The 17,931-nt window shown below is 29.9% G+C and overlaps 2 protein-coding genes across 3 annotated transcripts; both read right to left on the bottom strand.

Moving 5' to 3' along the window:
• Nucleotides 1-2,870: 2,870 nt before the first annotated feature.
• Nucleotides 2,871-11,707, bottom strand: su(r) (dihydropyrimidine dehydrogenase su(r)). Of its 2 annotated transcripts, none has more exons than XM_065509788.1 (7): nt 11,540-11,707; nt 6,395-6,474; nt 6,215-6,325; nt 5,471-6,115; nt 3,588-5,405; nt 3,274-3,522; nt 2,871-3,207 (listed from the first exon to the last, which is right to left on the bottom strand). In XM_065509788.1, the coding sequence occupies exons 2-7, from the start codon at nt 6,437-6,439 to the stop codon at nt 2,959-2,961; spliced, it is 3,117 nt and encodes a 1,038-aa protein (XP_065365860.1). In that variant the 5' UTR covers nt 6,440-6,474; nt 11,540-11,707; the 3' UTR covers nt 2,871-2,958. The 2 variants fall into 2 exon arrangements, with proteins under 2 accessions (XP_065365860.1, XP_065365861.1); XM_065509789.1 differs by having other exon boundaries at nt 11,634-11,695.
• A 3,898-nt stretch (nt 11,708-15,605) lies between these two features.
• Nucleotides 15,606-17,190, bottom strand: LOC135956710 (GRIP and coiled-coil domain-containing protein-like). Its single transcript, XM_065507276.1, has 6 exons — nt 17,054-17,190; nt 16,800-16,993; nt 16,477-16,747; nt 16,287-16,422; nt 16,071-16,220; nt 15,606-16,011 (listed from the first exon to the last, which is right to left on the bottom strand). Exons 1-6 carry the CDS (start codon nt 17,136-17,138, stop codon nt 15,606-15,608), a joined length of 1,242 nt encoding a protein of 413 aa, XP_065363348.1. The 5' UTR covers nt 17,139-17,190.
• Nucleotides 17,191-17,931: the final 741 nt, after the last annotated feature.

Genomic DNA, 17,931 nt, shown 5'->3' with positions numbered 1-17,931 from the left:
CAAAATAAATTTTGTTGCTTAATGTGACTTATTTCAGTAAAAAAAATTTGTATCAATGATATTAAGTTACGTTATTATTGAGGCTACTAAAAAGAAGAAAATGAACTTTAAATCAAACTATTTATTACATTATACAATTTATATAATATAAAAGCTAGTCATGAAAAATATCATTAAAGATTTTATATCATATAAATTGTATAATGTAATAAAGAGTTTGATTTAATTTACTGTTCATTGTCTTCTTTTTACTTAAAATATTAATATTTTCCAAAATTTGTTTATTCGTATAAGTACTCTCTTTTTAAATTAAAAAATAAGTATATATTTCGGCCTATTATAAGTATTTATAAACCGTATTTTGGTACAAATCTTAGCTTACTTCTAGCAAAGACAACCACCTAAAATGGTCAACTAAAATAAATAAATTTAACGTATGGCAACAACGGCATTTTAAGCAGGGACATAACTGTTATAACCAATATTGGAAAAAATCCTGAAATAATTGTTTATCAAGAATTTTTGAAAAATGGTCTCTGAATAACAGTTAAAAATAACCAATATTATTTTGGTCTTTGATAACCATTATAAACGATTTTTATTTGGTCTTCAATAACCATTATGAAAGATTTTTATTGTTTTAGGTCTTTGATAACCATCAAGAATATTTATAATGTGCAATATGTGGGATCTATGACTAATTATGGACCAATCGGCATAAAATTAAGTGACATGTCTTCTGAATATGTGAAACTTATTTGTGTTAAATTTTATTTGAATACCAACTTTTTTAAGAAATCTATATTCGTTAAAATGGTTTTCGGAAGTGGGCCTTGTATGGGAGCTATGACTAATTATAGACCAATCGTCACAAAATTTAGTAGTGAGAGTTCGACTTATATAAAACATATTTGTGCTGAATTTGGTTTGGATATCTATATAACTAAGATATTTATGAGGGTTTATCTATTTTCAGATAGGACAATCGTACGGGGGCTAGGAGAAATAATAGACCGATTCTAACCAAATTCAATAGACTTCGTCCTTGGGGCACTATACGCTCTATCACTATGGTGGTGTAGGGTATAAATATTTGTAATGGCTGTAGTCTATCGAAGACCAAAAAAATTAAATTTGTTTATAATGGTTATCAAAGACCAAAAAATTAAAAATCATTCATAATGGTTATTGAAGACCAAAAAAAATAAAAATATTTCATAATGGTTATCAGAGACCGAAATAAATAAAAATCTTTCATAATGATTATTGAAGACCAAAAAAAATAAAAATCATTCATAATGGTTATCAAAAAACTAAAAAATTAAAATTTTTCATAATGGTTATCATAGACTAAAATTTTTTTGAGTTATTTATAATTGTTATTACGGAACCTTTTTTTTGCAGTTATTTTTTCTATAACCAATTGCTTATTTAAAAAAAAATAACAGTTATTTCGGGTCCCTGATTTTAAGCATTCTAAGGGCGGGTTTTTGACTTGCAGATTAAGTTAAGTTTAATCTACGAATGTGGTTTTTGTTTTATTCGTAAGTTAAGCGATCAGCTGATGAAAAACTATTTGTGTGGGAAAGCATAATAAAATGGACCATCCGCGGTTAAGGAAGATTTAAAAAACTTGAAAATATGTATAGTAATTGCATAGATTTTTGTTTGAATTTGAATATCCTCAATTTTTCCAATTTATTTTTCACACATCCAGCTACAATTGTTTTCTTCTTATTCATAAATTAAACACTCTATTTTTTTTTGATAACAAGATCTGACATTTTCTGACGTTGTGTATGGCAATACTACGAAGTTTAAAATAGAACCCAAAAACATCAAAAAGTGAATTAACATTAGATTAGATTTATTTTAAGATTAACTAATCTGATTAATAACTGGCATTTGATCGTCAAAAAAACCTAAGTGAAACATGACTGACAAATCAATATATGGGGTATAGTCCAGAATTTTACTATTGAATAAATGGCTGAATTTTATAGCCAAGAGTGATAATTTTAACATGGGAATATTAATTATGGTGAAAAGTGTGTTTTTGGGAGAGAAGGCTATATCGAAGCCGCAATTTATGAAATATATGAACTTTAATTGAAATTGTAGATATTACAAACGGAATGTCAAATTTATATATGTTTCACCCCACACCATAGAAAACATAGAGCGGAAACTAGAAAAAACTCAAAACTTTGATTATTTTGACAATTGAATATACAATTTTCGTTATTGGTTGAATTTCAAATACAAAAATTAATGAATAGATAATTTTTGTAATTGAAACACAAAAAATAACAAAAATGTGTTTTCAATTACGAAAATTATCTATTCATTAATTTTTGTATTTGAAATTCAACCAATAACGAAAATTGTATATTCAATTCTCAAAATAATCAAATTCAAAACTCAAAATTCAATAGAAAATATCAAGAAATTTAGTTTTTGAGCAAATGAATACTTGATTTAATTATGAAATAATTGAAACCAGTTCAATATGAGACAATTATTTGAATTGAAACGGTTTAAGAAATAGTTTTTTCTGTGTAAGAGTGTTGTTTATGTTTTCACATAGTTTTTTCTAATAATACATTCTCACCACTTAGGCTTTTGACAACTGAGTTAGGTCTTTGACAGGAGAGTTTCCGCTCTATGTCTATTCTCAATGCCACTCACATTAATAGGTATACAAATGTTAAATTCTAAACTACCCTAACCTGTTGAAGATTAAAAATGTTATTTTATAGAAATATGTACATTTTTTGAAATTTAATAGAATCAGCATCATTAAAAAATTTTATTAAAATTATCTATGAATTATTTACATTATTTAATTGTTATTCTAAATTCATCATATATTCCGTTATTAATTACACAAACATTTATTTGTATTTGACTACTAATATACATATCATTTTGTTTTTCTTAAAATTGCATATAATTATTTTATTGCACTGGACTCAGAGCATGAGTATAGAAGTGTTTCTCTTCTCCTAGACCACGCTTGACAACATGTGGAATGGTTTTTGGTACCATTGTGATACAATCGATAATGGGGCATACGGATACACAGAGAGTACAACCGGTACAGTCATCGTTTATATGTGGAATATGCGTAACCGGATCAAATTCAATAGCTTGATAACCGGAATCGGCACAAGTCATATAACACTTGCCACAATTGATGCACAAATCCTAAAATATAAACAAAAAGGTCAAACAAATATTCGACATGAGTTGAAGGTAGAGCAACCAACTTACATCATCAATCAAAGCAACTTTTTGTTGTTTATTATCCAAATTCTTATATGTACCAATATGAGGCAATGCACGTCCAATTATATCCTTAACTTTAGGAGCTGCTTGTGTTACGTGACCACCATTAGTTTGAGGCATCATATCGGCATCATCATCACTACCATCAATCTTCCATATAGGTCCCTTTTCTTCACGCAATTTTGCAAGTTTTTCTTCTCTTTCTTTCAAATAAGGGCCAAAGAAACCTAAAGGCTAAGAAATTAATTGCATACAATTATTAAGACCTGTTGTTGTCACTTCAATTTAATAAATCCTACCTTATTGCCTTCACCAGTTAAATGCATTACGGGTTTGCCCTTTTGATGTTTAGGTGTTGGTGGCGACTGTCCATCCCAGAAGGCGGCGTTATTTGGTGGAGGATTGGCTTTAAGATATAGCAAAGCCTTCAGACTTGTACAATAATCCTCGATTAAAGTGAAATCTTGATTTTGAACCGAAGAGCAAACTTGTAAAATTGTAGCACCAGCTTGTAAAAATTGCAAAGCAACTTCACCCGAGTCAATGCCACCAATGCCCAAGATGGGGAAACCAGGCAACTTGTTGGCTATGGATGAAATAGCTCTTAAGGCCATGGGCCGTGTGGCATTGCCAGATACACCACCATAAGTGGTTTTCTTCTCAGCACCAATAGCTGGCCAAGGACTGGCATCAGCCTTGAGGCTCATCAAACCTTGTACGGTATTAATAGCCGATACACCATCTGCATTGCCTTTTTTGGCTGCCATAGCAATACCCACAATATCAGTGATATTTGGAGTGAGTTTGACAAAGAAGGGAATTTTCACAGCTTTACGCACCCATTTGGATATGTTTTCAACTAAAACTGGATCTTGACCACAGGCCAAACCCATGCCAGATTCACCCATACCATGGGGACAAGATAAATTCAATTCCAAAGCATCTGAACCACAAGCTTCGGCTTTGGTAGCCATTTCAGTCCAATCGTCTTCATTATATTGACACATTATGCTGGCAATTACAATTTTGGTTGGGAAATCTCTCTTTAACTCCGATATGGCACGGAACCAATATTCTGGCTTCTTTTCGGAGATCAGTTCGATGTTTAAGAAGGATCCTTGTTGCGGCCCATAGTTATAACCAGATGTAGTACCTCTGACGATACGAGGTGATACATTTGTTACCAAATCCTTGTCTAGACCAAATGTTTTTGTGACCACGAAACCCCAGCCTTGTTCGAAAGCTCTTCTTATCATGGCAGCACTTGTAGTGGGTGGAGCTGAGGCCAAACCAAAGGGATTTTCAAACTTAATGCCACACATCTCCACCGAAATATCAACGTTATCAATATCAGTATGGAATAAAGGCAACTCAGCGGGTGTGTCCAAAGGCAAACCTTCCAAATGACAATGAATACTCCAGGCTGCAATTTTACCATCATTTACCGATTCCACAGTAGTGTCAGCGGAGCCAGCCAAATCTCCACCACAAAATACTTGAGGTACAGAAGTTTGCAAAGTCTTGGAATTAAGTTTGGGCATACTCCACCTGTCCAACTCTACAGGTGCCATGGCTTCTATTACCTCCGAGTCATAGAGACCAGAGCCAAAAGCCGATATAACAAAGTTGGCCTTCAATTTAGTAGTTTGTTCTTCATCTTCTAGCCATTGATCATTTTCATCCTGTTCGGTACGACAGAATTCCATGCCGGTAATCTTGTTATCCTTTACCAACACCTTGCGTGGTGAGAGATAAGGTAGAAATTCACATTTCTCTTCTCTAGCCAGTTCGACTTCTTCGGGTACGGCACGTATTCCAGAGGAACCTTTGCGGAACACCACAAATACACGTTTTGCACCACATCTCAGAGCAGAAGTGGCACAATCGAAAGCAGTATCACCAGCACCCAGGACAATAACATTGCCAAACAGTTGAGGTAAAGCTTGGTTAGCCTTGCAAGCACAAAGTCCTGGCTTGGAGCCATTAGCTACCTTAGGTAGGAAACTCTTGGAGGTATAAAAACCCATAGATTCATCTAAATCTTTAAAGATGGGATTTACTTTAGGTTCTGGCAAACCAATGCCCAAGTAGACCACATGATCGGTGGAAAGAAGATGCTAAAAATTATAAACAAAATAGTTAAATAAATATTTTATTTGTTTTTAATTTCGTTATGATTTACCTTAACAGTCAAATCCTTAGTTGAAAGCGCTCTATTTGTTTCAATCTTGACACCCAAATCTTTAACAAGTTGTATTTCAAAATTGACCACATCTACAGGCAATCTATACTGGGGAATTTCGGAAGAACTCAAACCACCCAAATAGGTACGCTTTTCATAAATGGTTATATTTTTATAACCCAAACGTCCCAAAAATGTGGCGCAGGACAAAGAAGCTGGGCCACCACCCAACAAGGCTATTTTCTTTTCCAATTGCTTGGGAGCCTTTATGCCGGGTGGCACAATTTGCCTAACACCCATTTGCTTAAAGACTTCGGTGGCATATTGCTGCAAACCGCCAATGTTAATGGGTCCCTCTTCGGAAGCCTGAAGATTACAACCACCCACACACAAATCACTAGTGGGACACACCATGCCACAGGTCAGACCCAATGGATTATCGGAAAAGATGGCTTTGGCGGAACCATAGTAGTTTTTGTTGGAAATACTTGTAATAAAACTCTTAATATCCAATTGAGTAGGACAGGATTTTTGACAGGGAGCATCCGCACATTTCAGACATCTGGCGGCTTCTTTAAGGGCAGCTCTTTCCGAGAGAGTTGTGTGCTTAATGTCCTCAAAGTCATTGTTGAGTTTGGGACCAGACTGGAATTTTTATAAAATAGTTTTCTTTACTGAGTTTTTGCTCAAATTGGATATAACTCTTAGAAATATATGTATTTATATCTGAATTGTTTTACTTACAGCACAACTGCGATCTGTATTACGTTTCCAATGCTTCTTATTTACTTTGGTTTCAGTAGTTGGCACCACGGTACATTTAGTTTTCACTCGGGGATTTAAACTTAAAAGATTCTGAGAAAAATATTTGTTTTTGTGTTTTATAAAATAATTTCAGTTTATTTTAATTATCATTACACTTACCTCAATGTCCGGCAAATCTTTGCTTAATAATGCTGGTGGACTCATGTTGTTAAAACGAACTTCCTTTGTTTATTTCAGAACTATAAAAATAAACAAAATAAATTGTTAATGCTGGTTTACTACAATATTGCGTGACATAGTTTTATTTAGTATTGAATTGCGCATTAAAAAAATTATTTTTTGTTTATATATAACCAAAAATGTAACGTTTTTATACCCTTCAGCTTCGTGAGAAGGGTATATATAAGTTTGTCATTCCGTTTGTAATTTCTACATTTTTCATTTCCGACCCTATAAAGTATATATATTCTGGATCCTTATAGATAGCGGAGTCGATTAAGCCATGTCCGTCTGTCTGTCTGTCTGTCTGTCTGTCTGTCTGTCTGTCTGTCTGTCTGTCTGTCTGTCTGTCTGTCCGTCTGTCTGTCTGTCTGTTGAAATCAGTTTTCTGAAGACCCCAGATATCTTCGGGATCCAAATCTTCAATAATTCTGTCAGACATGCTTTCGAGAATTTTGCTATTTAAAATCAGCAAAATCGGTCCACAAATGGCTGAGATATGAGGAAAAAACCAAGACTACCTCGATTTTTGACCTATTTTTTTACCTATATCTGGATTACTAAGACATTAATATAGACAATATGGATATCTAATGATAGATATTTCAAAGACATTTGCAAACGTCTTATATAAGACCATAGTAAGTTGGACCTACAATGGGTCAAAATCGGGAAAAAATTTTGAACCCGAATTTTTTTTTTTAAAAAAAAAAATTTTAAAAACAAAAAAAAATTTTAAAATTTAAAAAAAAATTTTTTAAATTTAAAAAAAAAAATTTTAAATTTAAAAAAAAAAAATTAAAATAACAATCGAAAAATTTTTTTTTTCAAAAAATTCAAAAACAACTGGAAAAAAATTAAATTTTGTTTACCTAAAAATATTTAAAATTTTGAAGTATAATTTGGTGAAGGGTATATAAGATTCGGCACAGCCGAATATAGCACTCTTACTTGTTTTTATATAAAAATATTTATCGAATTAAACATGTATAGGAATTTAAATGTTTTACCGGCTTTTGGTTATTTATTTATACTAGTATGTATGTACATTTTTTCTAGTTTATAGCAACAATTTTACGAAACCTGTTGGTGTCCAAATGGCTGGTTGATCGTATAGTAAGTCGCACGAGCAATTTGATATTTTTTTATGATTTGTATGTGGTCGTGTGTCTATTGTTTATATAAATTCTTTATGATTTTGGATTTTATTCTTTTATTTTTGGCCAATAGCCAGTCGAATAAAAAAAATGCCAATTCATTCTAATTTGTTTAAAGTAGTTTGGGGTAGGGTTCTGCTGATCTGCCAAGGTTATGTATGGAGAATAGATAAGTAAAATTTATGGGATAGGGTCGACTCTTGTGAGCACTATAATTTCAAAAAAAAACTTTAAAACTAAGGCAATACACAAAATCGTATTGTTACGGCATTGCTATTATTGATTTAGAAAATTTTAAGTCAGAATTTTGATTTGGAAATTATTACTCTATATTCTGGATCCTTATAGATGTGGAGTTGATATAACGTGATGAATGTCCGATGTCCGTATGTCAGTTGAAATCAATTTTCAGAAGTCCCCAGATACCTTACGGACCTTGCAGGTCAATAAGCAAGGTAGGTATCGAATAATATGTTCAGCATATGTATCTAAATCAAATGAAAGGCCTTTTACTATGAGAATATTGTCATTGGCACAATTTTGGGTAAAATATTTAACCAAAAAATTATATGAACTAATAAATTACAAAAAAAAAATTATATTAAAAAATTAAAAAAAAAATTTATACATTTTTTTGGAGAACTCTGTTATGTCTATATAGCCATATCAATCTGTTTGTTGCAATACACTTTCCGGAGCCCCCAAATAACATTCTTACATAATTGATACATCAATATATCCGATATAGTCCAACTTAAGTTGCTAAAAGGTTTTTCAACAAGAACTTTGTCTTCTAAAACAAAATAAAACAAACAATTTAGATGAAGAATAAAAATTCGGCAATTATGAATAAAAAAAATATCTGGCAAATGTTCACCACGACCACGCTGACAGATGTCGATTCTTTCATCAAAATTTTTAATAAATTTTTGTCAAAATGGCGGGTCTATTTCGTTATTCATATCACGGATTTTGAGTTTTAATGCTGCAATCGATTCGATGATGATTTTTTCAGAAAAAACAGCGAAATGTAACTTTAACAGAACCACAATTTTCATAGTCGATTTTAATTATTTTAATGCGATTTTCGAGCGAAATTGAATTCATTGTAACAATTGCCAATGCATCTACTACGAATATGTAGGATTTTTATCCCGGGAATTCCCGGTATTTAAAAAGAGAATTCATTATTTATTTATTATTGAATCATTCTAATTTCTTCAAATCCATAACAAAATAGCTTCAAAAATGCATTAATTAATTAAATTTGTCTTTCATTCAAATCTATTACAAAAAGGCTTAAGACACTTTTTTAATTAATTTTGTAAATGATAAAGACAAAACTGAATCAAGAAAAAAAATGTTAACTTAATTTGAATTAACAAAAATTTAATCATTCAAAGTTTGAATAACTTTTGTTATTAATTAACTTTAAAATTAATTCAGTTTAAACAAAGGCTTTGAATGAATTTAAAAAATTAAATATTAGAATGGATTTATGGAATGAAAGGCTGACATTTTTTAATTACGGATTAAGATTTTTGTGAATTAAGCTCAAATTTTATTAATTAATTCGAAGCTCTGATATTTAATAATTATAACACTAAGTTTTTATATGAAATTTGGATATAATATTCCTAATTTACAGTATCATTATATATTTCGGGAATAGCCGGGTACCCGGGAATGTAGAAAAAAATTCCCCGATTCCCGGGAATCAAAAAAGGTCGGGAAATTAAAAACCCTAAGACCAACTTAAGTTGCTAAAAGGTTTTTCAACAAGAACTTTGTCTTCTAAAACAAAATAAAACAAACAATTTAGATGAAGAATAAAAATTCGGCAATTATGAATAAAAAATGGTATCTGGCAAATGTCCACCACGACCACGCTAACAGATGTCGATTCTTTCATCAAAATTTTTCATAAATTTTTGTCAAAATGGCGGGTCTATTTCGTTAATCACATCACGGATTTTGAGTTTTAATGATGCAATCGATTCGATGATGATTTTTTCAGAAACAACTGCGAAATTTAAATTTAACTGAACCACAATTTTCATAGTGGATTTTAATTATTTTAATGCGATTTTCGAGCGAAATTGAATTCATTGTAATAATTGCCAATGCATCTTTTACGAATATGTCAAAACTATCATGTTGTTGGTATTGCCACAATTGAGAAACAAAGTTCTTGTTGAACAAGTAAGAGAGCTTGCAAAAAAACTTTTGATGAAAAAAAAATCGGGTTAAAAATATTTTTTCCGATTTTGACTCATTGTAGGTCCAACTTACTATGATCTTATATACGTCGTTGCAAAGGTCTTTGAAATATCTATCATTAGATATCCATATTGTCTATACATAGATATTAATGACTTGGTAATCCATAACTATCTCCGAGAAAATCGGTCCACAAATGACTGAGATATAAGGAAAAAACCAGGACAACCTGGATGTTTGACCTATTTTTCAACTAAATTTTAGTTGTTCACAAAAACTTTGAATCAAAAATTTCCAAAAAAAAAATTTGAGGGAAATTAAAAAATGTCAGCATAAATCCAATTTATCACATTAAAGTAAACTTATGTGAAGGGTATTTCAGATTCGGTACAATCGAATGTCATGTTGCCAATCGTTTTGTAACCAAAAACCTCTCTTGTTTATTTTGCAGCCTGTAGGGTAGGTTATTAATATGCAGATTTTTGTTTATGTTTATACTACATAGAAAAACAATTGTATTTGTTTTTTTAATTAATCTTTGCACAAACAAAATACATATTTCGATACGTGTACATTTTTTTAATGAATTAATTTAGATTCTAATTTGTTTAAACTTTTCGAAAATGTCATAAAGCGTTATCATTCTAAATTCAGAAGTGGGCACTATCAGTTTAACTGATATTTGTTGTTTAGAAAAATATGGATCATTTTAAAGTGGTCGGTCATAAACCCTTGTTTTAGCAAAAAATAATCTAAAATAAAAAAGTTTTAATTAAAAATTTTATAATCATAAAACTATAGATGACAACTAGATAGGTAACTGAGAGGGCAAAACCGAAATCTGTTGACAAAAATCTAATTCAAGAGAATGTATTGCCATGTATTTTGTTATTGCATCATCCGTATGTGTGAAAAGAGAGTAATTTTGTTTTATGTTTTTCTCTTCTATGTATTTATTCTATGCATAAAACTATGAATGAATTATTGCTACAACTATACCTCGATTTACTGCAATTCCTAATAAATAAAATGATAGTAAATATTGTAGTAATTTTGCAAAAATATATACATATTTTTAATTTTTTTATTTATTATTAAAAATCTTATTATTAAAAAATGTTTAGAAAAATGTATAATAAAATCAAAGTGCCTTATTAAGAAATTGAATTGAAATTATAAATTACAATCTGAATATTAGAGTTTATAGGGGCGGGGGTCTGTTAATGTAAGTACGAGTACGAGTACACAAACAAGAGTATTTACTTTGTTGTATGTAAATGAATAAATGTAAAACGTATTTTTCCATCTATCCATTTAAATTTGTTTTATTTATTTTGTCTCTTTAATAGAAAAACATTTGAATGAGTGACCTTAATATGAATTGAATAATTGAATTAATAAAAATTAAAATAATGACTGAACTTATCAGTAATAAATTATGTCCACTACTTTTTATACATACGTACATACATACGTACGTATTAAAATAAAAACAAAAACAAACAAAACTTTTTGCAAATCTGAAATACGAAACAAAAATTGAATAATCTTTTGTTTAGCATAAACAAAAATATTTATTAGAACTTAAAAACATCTGATTTTCAGAAATAAATAAATAAATAAATAAATATAATAAAATATATAAATATACAAGTGAAATTTAATAATTCAAAATTCACTTATACAACTGCACCATCCACCAACCAACCTTTTATTTGTTAAAGAAATATGTGTCTATATATCTTTTTATTTTCTTAATAAATTATTAATAAATTTTGTTCAAACACTTTTTTTTTATTTACTTTAGTATTTACAAAATACACGGCACTAGTTTAAATAAAACGAAATAAATTTTTGTTCTTCACACTGGAAGCGACAAAATTAAACTGGCCGATTGTTTTGCAAAGAACTAGAAATGAAAACTTTGTATCAAATTGATAACAAAATTTGAATTTTTACAGACAAACGATCTATCCACGCTCACATAGATTCGTGCTAACGAAGCTGGCAGTGTTGCCAGTTTGGGGGATTTTCTTTTAGAGTTGGGGGATTTTTTTAAATATTATTGGAATCTCTGAAATGTAAACAAATACTTAAAACTACAATATAAATTAAATTGTCAAATGCTTAATTATTAGTTATTATTATTAAGAATAAAATATTTAGCACGCATTGAATTGAAAATTATTAAACAGAATTTATTTTTTAAGGCCCTAATTTTCTAAGTCACCAAAGTGATATTTATGTGGATAGCAAAAACAAAATTCCAAATATTTTAAAAATTTCTTTTTGTTTTATATCCAAAAATTTTCAAATTATGAAAGGCAAATTAATGCCTGAATTTTGGTGCGTTTGCTCTGTTCAGAATTTGTATATAAAACAAAAACAAATTATTAAATTTTTTTTTCAAAAATTTGAAAAAACGATAGTTTTTTTTTCAAAATTTTCAAAAATTTTTTTTGGAGAATATTTTTTCACCAACAAAATTTTTTTTTAATTACAATTTGGTGAAGGGTATATAAAATTCGGCAAAGCCGACTATAAATCTCTTACTTGTTTTGTTATATATTTTTTATGTCGAAATTCCATTGTTCAAAGAATTTTATTTTAAACTTATAAAATTCTTTTAATAAAGTGAAAAATAAATTTCTTTCATCGCTATGTTTTTGAAATTTTCCATGGATTTTCAGTAGAGTGTCCAAAAACCGGTTTCCGGTTTAACCGAAAAATATGTTTGAATGAGCTTTAGAAAATATATTTAATTAAAACCGGTTAACCGTCATTCAAAAACCGGTTTGTCAAAAAACCGAAACCGGTGAAGTTTAAAAAGATGAAAAACCCGGTTGACCGGTTTTCGGTTTTGGATACTCTAATTTTCAGATACAAAATGAGATAATTTACAGCATTTTTAAAAAAAGATATTTTTTCAAAAATATCAATATTGTTTGATATTTTTGAAAAAACAATAAAAAATTTTATTTTTTAAAATTTTTGTTTTGAGAAATATTTTTTCACCAAAAATATTTTTTTTGTCACAAATTTTTTTTTTAAAATTATAAAGTATGTTTGTAAAAAATTAAAAAAAAAACAATTTTGGAAAAAAAAATTAATTTCGATTCCTAAAAATATTAAATTTTTTTTAAATTACAATTTGATGAAGTGTATATATATCGGTCAAGCCGAATGTAGATTTCTTACTTGTTTTGTTATATATTTTGTATGGGGCTAGGTGAAATAATGGACCGATTTCAGGCCGTTTAAATTATATCGAAGTATCCTTAATAAAACACAATCAACATTTTATTTTTCGATTCTGGTTGACTAATCGGAGGAAATGCCCATATTGTACTATCGTACACATGATGCCAAATTCGGGCTAGGAGAACTAATTCACAATTAAGTTACAAATTTTCACATACAAACAAGTAAACAAACATTGCAAGTAAAATAAAAGATTTTAAAAAGTGTTCATTTGCTTAGAGTTCTTCTTTAATAAAGGTCTGTTGCAGAGACCTCCAACCAAATTTACGGCGGCAGCTAACTTTAATAATTTTATGAAAATTACTTTTAACACAGTAAAGATTTTTAAACCATTCCTTTTTTATAAATACTTATTAATTTGTTGTTGTTTAAAAACAAAATATTTAAAAAACAAGTAAGAGATCTAATTCGGCTGTTCCAAAACTTATATACCAACCCTTCACCAAATTATACTTCAAAATACAAATTTTAAATATTTTTAGGTGAACAAAATTTATTTTTTTTCCAAAGTTATTTTTTTCGAATTGTTATTTAAAATTTTAAATTTTTTTTTAAATTTAAAAAAAAATTTTTGGTTTTTTAATTTTTTTTTTGGTAAAATAAAAATTCCGATTTTGACCCATTGTAGGTCCAACTTACTATGGTCTTATATACGTCGTTGCAAAGGTCTTTGAAATATCTATCATTAGATATCCATATTGTCTATATTAATGACATAGTAATCCAGATATATGTAAAAAATCGAGGTTGTCCTGGATTTTTCCTCATATCTCAGCCATTTGTGGACCGATTATGCTGATGTTAAATATGTAGAAAACATCTCGAAACCATGTCTGACAGAATTATTGAATATTTCATTTTTTCATTTTTTCATTTTTCATTTATTTGTTTGTAATACAAAAAGCCTTCAAGGCCAAAAACGTATTACATCTATTTCCATAATATTATTTTAACATTGTATTACATGAATATTATTTTAACAATATATTTTTTAATAAACAATTTAAATAAGCCAAAAGTATTTGTTAAACAAAACTTAAATAAAAATTAATAAGTTAGATTAAATTTATTCGAATTGAAATTGAAATGTACACCCTTGATTCTTTGATATGACGTATAAAATTTGTTTCAAGACTCCCTATCAGTGGAGGCACACCATTTGCGTAAATATTTAGTGAGCTAAAAATTATACATTTATTAATTGGCCATATTGGGAAAAAGGTCAAGAAGACGTTTTCTAAATAACCTACATGAAAAAGAAAACACTCGTAAATCATTTGGTAAAATATTCCAGTATCTTGCAGATCTTATAAGAAACGATCGTTCAAAAACAGAACATGTTATAAGTGGTATAATAAGTTGTGGATTTCTAGTAGATCTTGAAAACATAAATCGTCCAAGAAGATAGTTTGGAATACCATATTTGATAATCTTGTAGAAATATATTAAATTTCGTAATTTTACATACTGTCTGAAAGAACAAGATAGAAATTTGATAATAGCTTGAGATATGTGTTCATGATATCCAATACAATAAACAAACCGCACAATTCTCTTCACAACACGAAAGATTCTGTCCAGGATGTGCGAATTGGTACCAGAGTAGACCTCAATGCAGTAGTTTAGATGAGACATTAGCAAAGCGTGGGCTAACGTATACCTTATTCTCGTAGGCAAGTATAAACCAGTGTGGTATAGCCTTCTGAGTCCAAAAGTTAACCGAGAGGAAATAAAGTCAATATGTTCATCAAAATTGAGAAACTGGTCCATTACCACACCAAGACACTTAATTGAATCAACAAATTTCTATCTTGGGATATATATAATCTCGAATATTTGGATCCCGAAGATACCTGGGGTCTTCAAAAAATTGATTTCAACAGACGGACATTGCTTAATCGACTCCGCTATCTATAACGATCCAGATCCAGGGTATAAAAATCGGGGAGATTTGGATTAGTTTTAATAAAAAAATATACTCAACTCTCATATTCCGGCAGTGTTTGTGTCGTCGACGGATACCGCAGTAAAAAGTAGAAGTATATTTAGTTTTGACACATTCTGGCTCATCTTGTTGATAGCAAACACATTACACACAAACGCCATGTATTTCTTATGTGACTGATAGGTTTGAAGACCGCCGTTTGCTAATTCGGTAAAAACCTATATAAAAAAAACGGAAATAGAGCAAAAATATATATTTTGCCATTTGTCATCAATCTCAGACACAAACCGATAATCGATTTTTATTTTGAGTACATTAATTTGAATATATATGTAAGTATAGTGGCCAGACTAAAAATAACAACATTTCTGAGAGTCAACATATATTGAGGTTTGTGTCTATACTAAATAAATAAATTAATTTAGTACTAATCAAACATTCAAAAACGGTTAAATTAAAATCATTCAAAATTATTAAATTATTTTAAATGGGAGACAAGTTTTTATTAAAAAATATATGTATGTATATTTTGTGAAGTTTGTAAATATTACAATGCATTAATATATATTTATTTATTCTTTCCTTTGCCACCAGATTTATTTTTGGCTTTCTTGTTATCGCCTTTGCCAGGTGGCTTTCCTTTGTTTCTACCTTTACCCGCTTTAGCCTTTTGTTTCTGCATTTGTTTTTGATCTCTCAAATACTTTTTCCACCAACGTTGTATCTTTTTGGCAGCACGAGTATGTGTGAACAACCAAATTTTAGCGTCATGCAAGCGTTTATATTCTCGTTCTCTTTTACGCACCAATTCATCATAGATGGCATCTTCCCGCTTATATTCTATAAGAAAAATATCAAATTCTTGCTTTTGCTTGTCATACTCCTCTTGGAGGAAGATTTCTTCTTTGTATTTGTCGTAAATAGTTTGATCGTATTTGGCGATCAAGGCCTGTATTTGCAGCTGTAATTTATTTCTGCATGGCGCGCGCCGTATTAAAAAGACATGTATGTCTTTGATCTCAAAAACTCTTACCTTTCATCTCTGACATTTCTTTCTTGTATCAAATCCTCCTTTAGTTTTTTCTCGTAACTTAATCGAGCCTTTTCCAATTCTTCTTCAAGTTCTTGTTGTTTGATTGAGGAAGTATTATTAATATTTTGAATTTCCCGATGGCTATTCGAACTAAAAGTTTTTTTTGTCAATTATTTGGTTTTTCTATTAGAAACATTTGTTTGCTAGTGGTCTTACATTTGCTGTTTAACAAACATATTATTGTCATATTGATGAAATGCCAGTTCATCTTCCAAATGTTTAATTACGCCAGTTTTGGCGGCAGCTTTCCAAAGACGATTTAACTTTTTATTTTGTATTTTGCGTGTGATTTCTGAAATCCAGGTTAGCATATTAAATAAATTATTATTTTAAGTGTAAATTTAACCTTCTATATTCTTTTTAACTTCTTCGTTAGCTAAATAAACCTCATGCAAACGCTTCTCCTTGGCCAAATCGGCCATGGCAGACCTATGAAATCTTTCTTGGGCCACTTGGTAAACATCCTCAAAGGCTGTCAGCAAACACTTCTCCGTATTGTCAATGTCATCTAACCAGTTGGGCAAAACGTCAAGCATTTTATAATTTTCTTGGAAATAATCAATGATTTGCAAAAGATTATAATCATTTTGATTGGCTTCCTGCAATGTTTCGTTTTTCTAAAGCAAAAATAACATTATAGATTTTTTAAATGCAGAAAATGTTACTCACAGTTTTATTCCGATATTCCTGTACTAATTTCAGACAATGATTATATTTTGTAGTGCTTAAGTATTGCTTTAACAGTTTGGGGTTTTCCAATATTTTTGGTAAAATTAAAGAAATTTTTAATTTCTCAATGGCTTCCTTTGTCAGTGATAATACATTATTGATTTGATACTTAAGTTCCAGGGGAATTTCGCTTTCTAAGTGAGAATTAGTGGTTAACTGAATTACATATATTTTTTTAGATTATTTTCTAATACTTAGTTTTTCGTCAATTTCGTGAAAATCCAACTGTGAGTATTCCACGCTTTTGCCAATAGAAAATTGTATATCTTCTGAGGACATATTTTATTATTGTGTTTGAAAACTAAATTGAAAAATATTGAAATATGCCCAACAAACAATATAATAAGAAAATGATTCGAAATTGTTTTCATTTTGTGCGGCTGTTTAAAAGCTGTACGAAAACAATAAGTCTACACCATTTTCAATTGAATTTTAGAAATTTTTGTATTTCAGAATTTTCTATTTGTATTTCAGAATTTTTGAATTACATATACATACATACATACATACATACTTAAAAATTGTTTTTCAAAAGTTTCGAATTTATTAGCTTTATGACTTAAACATTCGAAATGTTTTAAAATTTTTAGCTTTTAATTTTATTCAAAGTATTGGCCAAGAACGAATCTTGCCAATTTCGGATACTCCGTTCCAAAGTGAAGAGTATCCCAGAGAGAGGGTTCTGCATCGTTCGAAACAATTAGTATTCGGACGAGGCAAGGTCTGGACTATAAGGCGGGCGAGGCAAAACTTTCCAAACACTAAATACTTTTTAACAATTATTGTTACATGTGGCCGATTGTTGTCATGATGGAATATTATAGATAAGATCCTTTTGCTCCCATCAAATACAGAAAATTACTTTACGCCGTGGTTGGCTGGACTTCACATACGATCTCTTACACTTCGGGTTATTGTTATGGATACATTTTTCATCGCACGTAATGATTCGGTGCAAAAATTATTTTCTTTTATCATTATTTTTCTTTTAACATGCAAAATCGTCTTTCAAGATAACTCCGCTTCAATTCGCATGATACCCAATTTCCCTGTTATTGGATGAATCCTGCTG

This window comes from Calliphora vicina, chromosome 4, assembly GCF_958450345.1.
Source record: "Calliphora vicina chromosome 4, idCalVici1.1, whole genome shotgun sequence".
In the NCBI taxonomy this organism is placed as follows: Eukaryota; Metazoa; Arthropoda; class Insecta; order Diptera; family Calliphoridae; genus Calliphora; species Calliphora vicina.
Note: the sequence above shows the minus strand (reverse complement) of the source record. Positions and strands in the feature narration are given on the sequence as shown.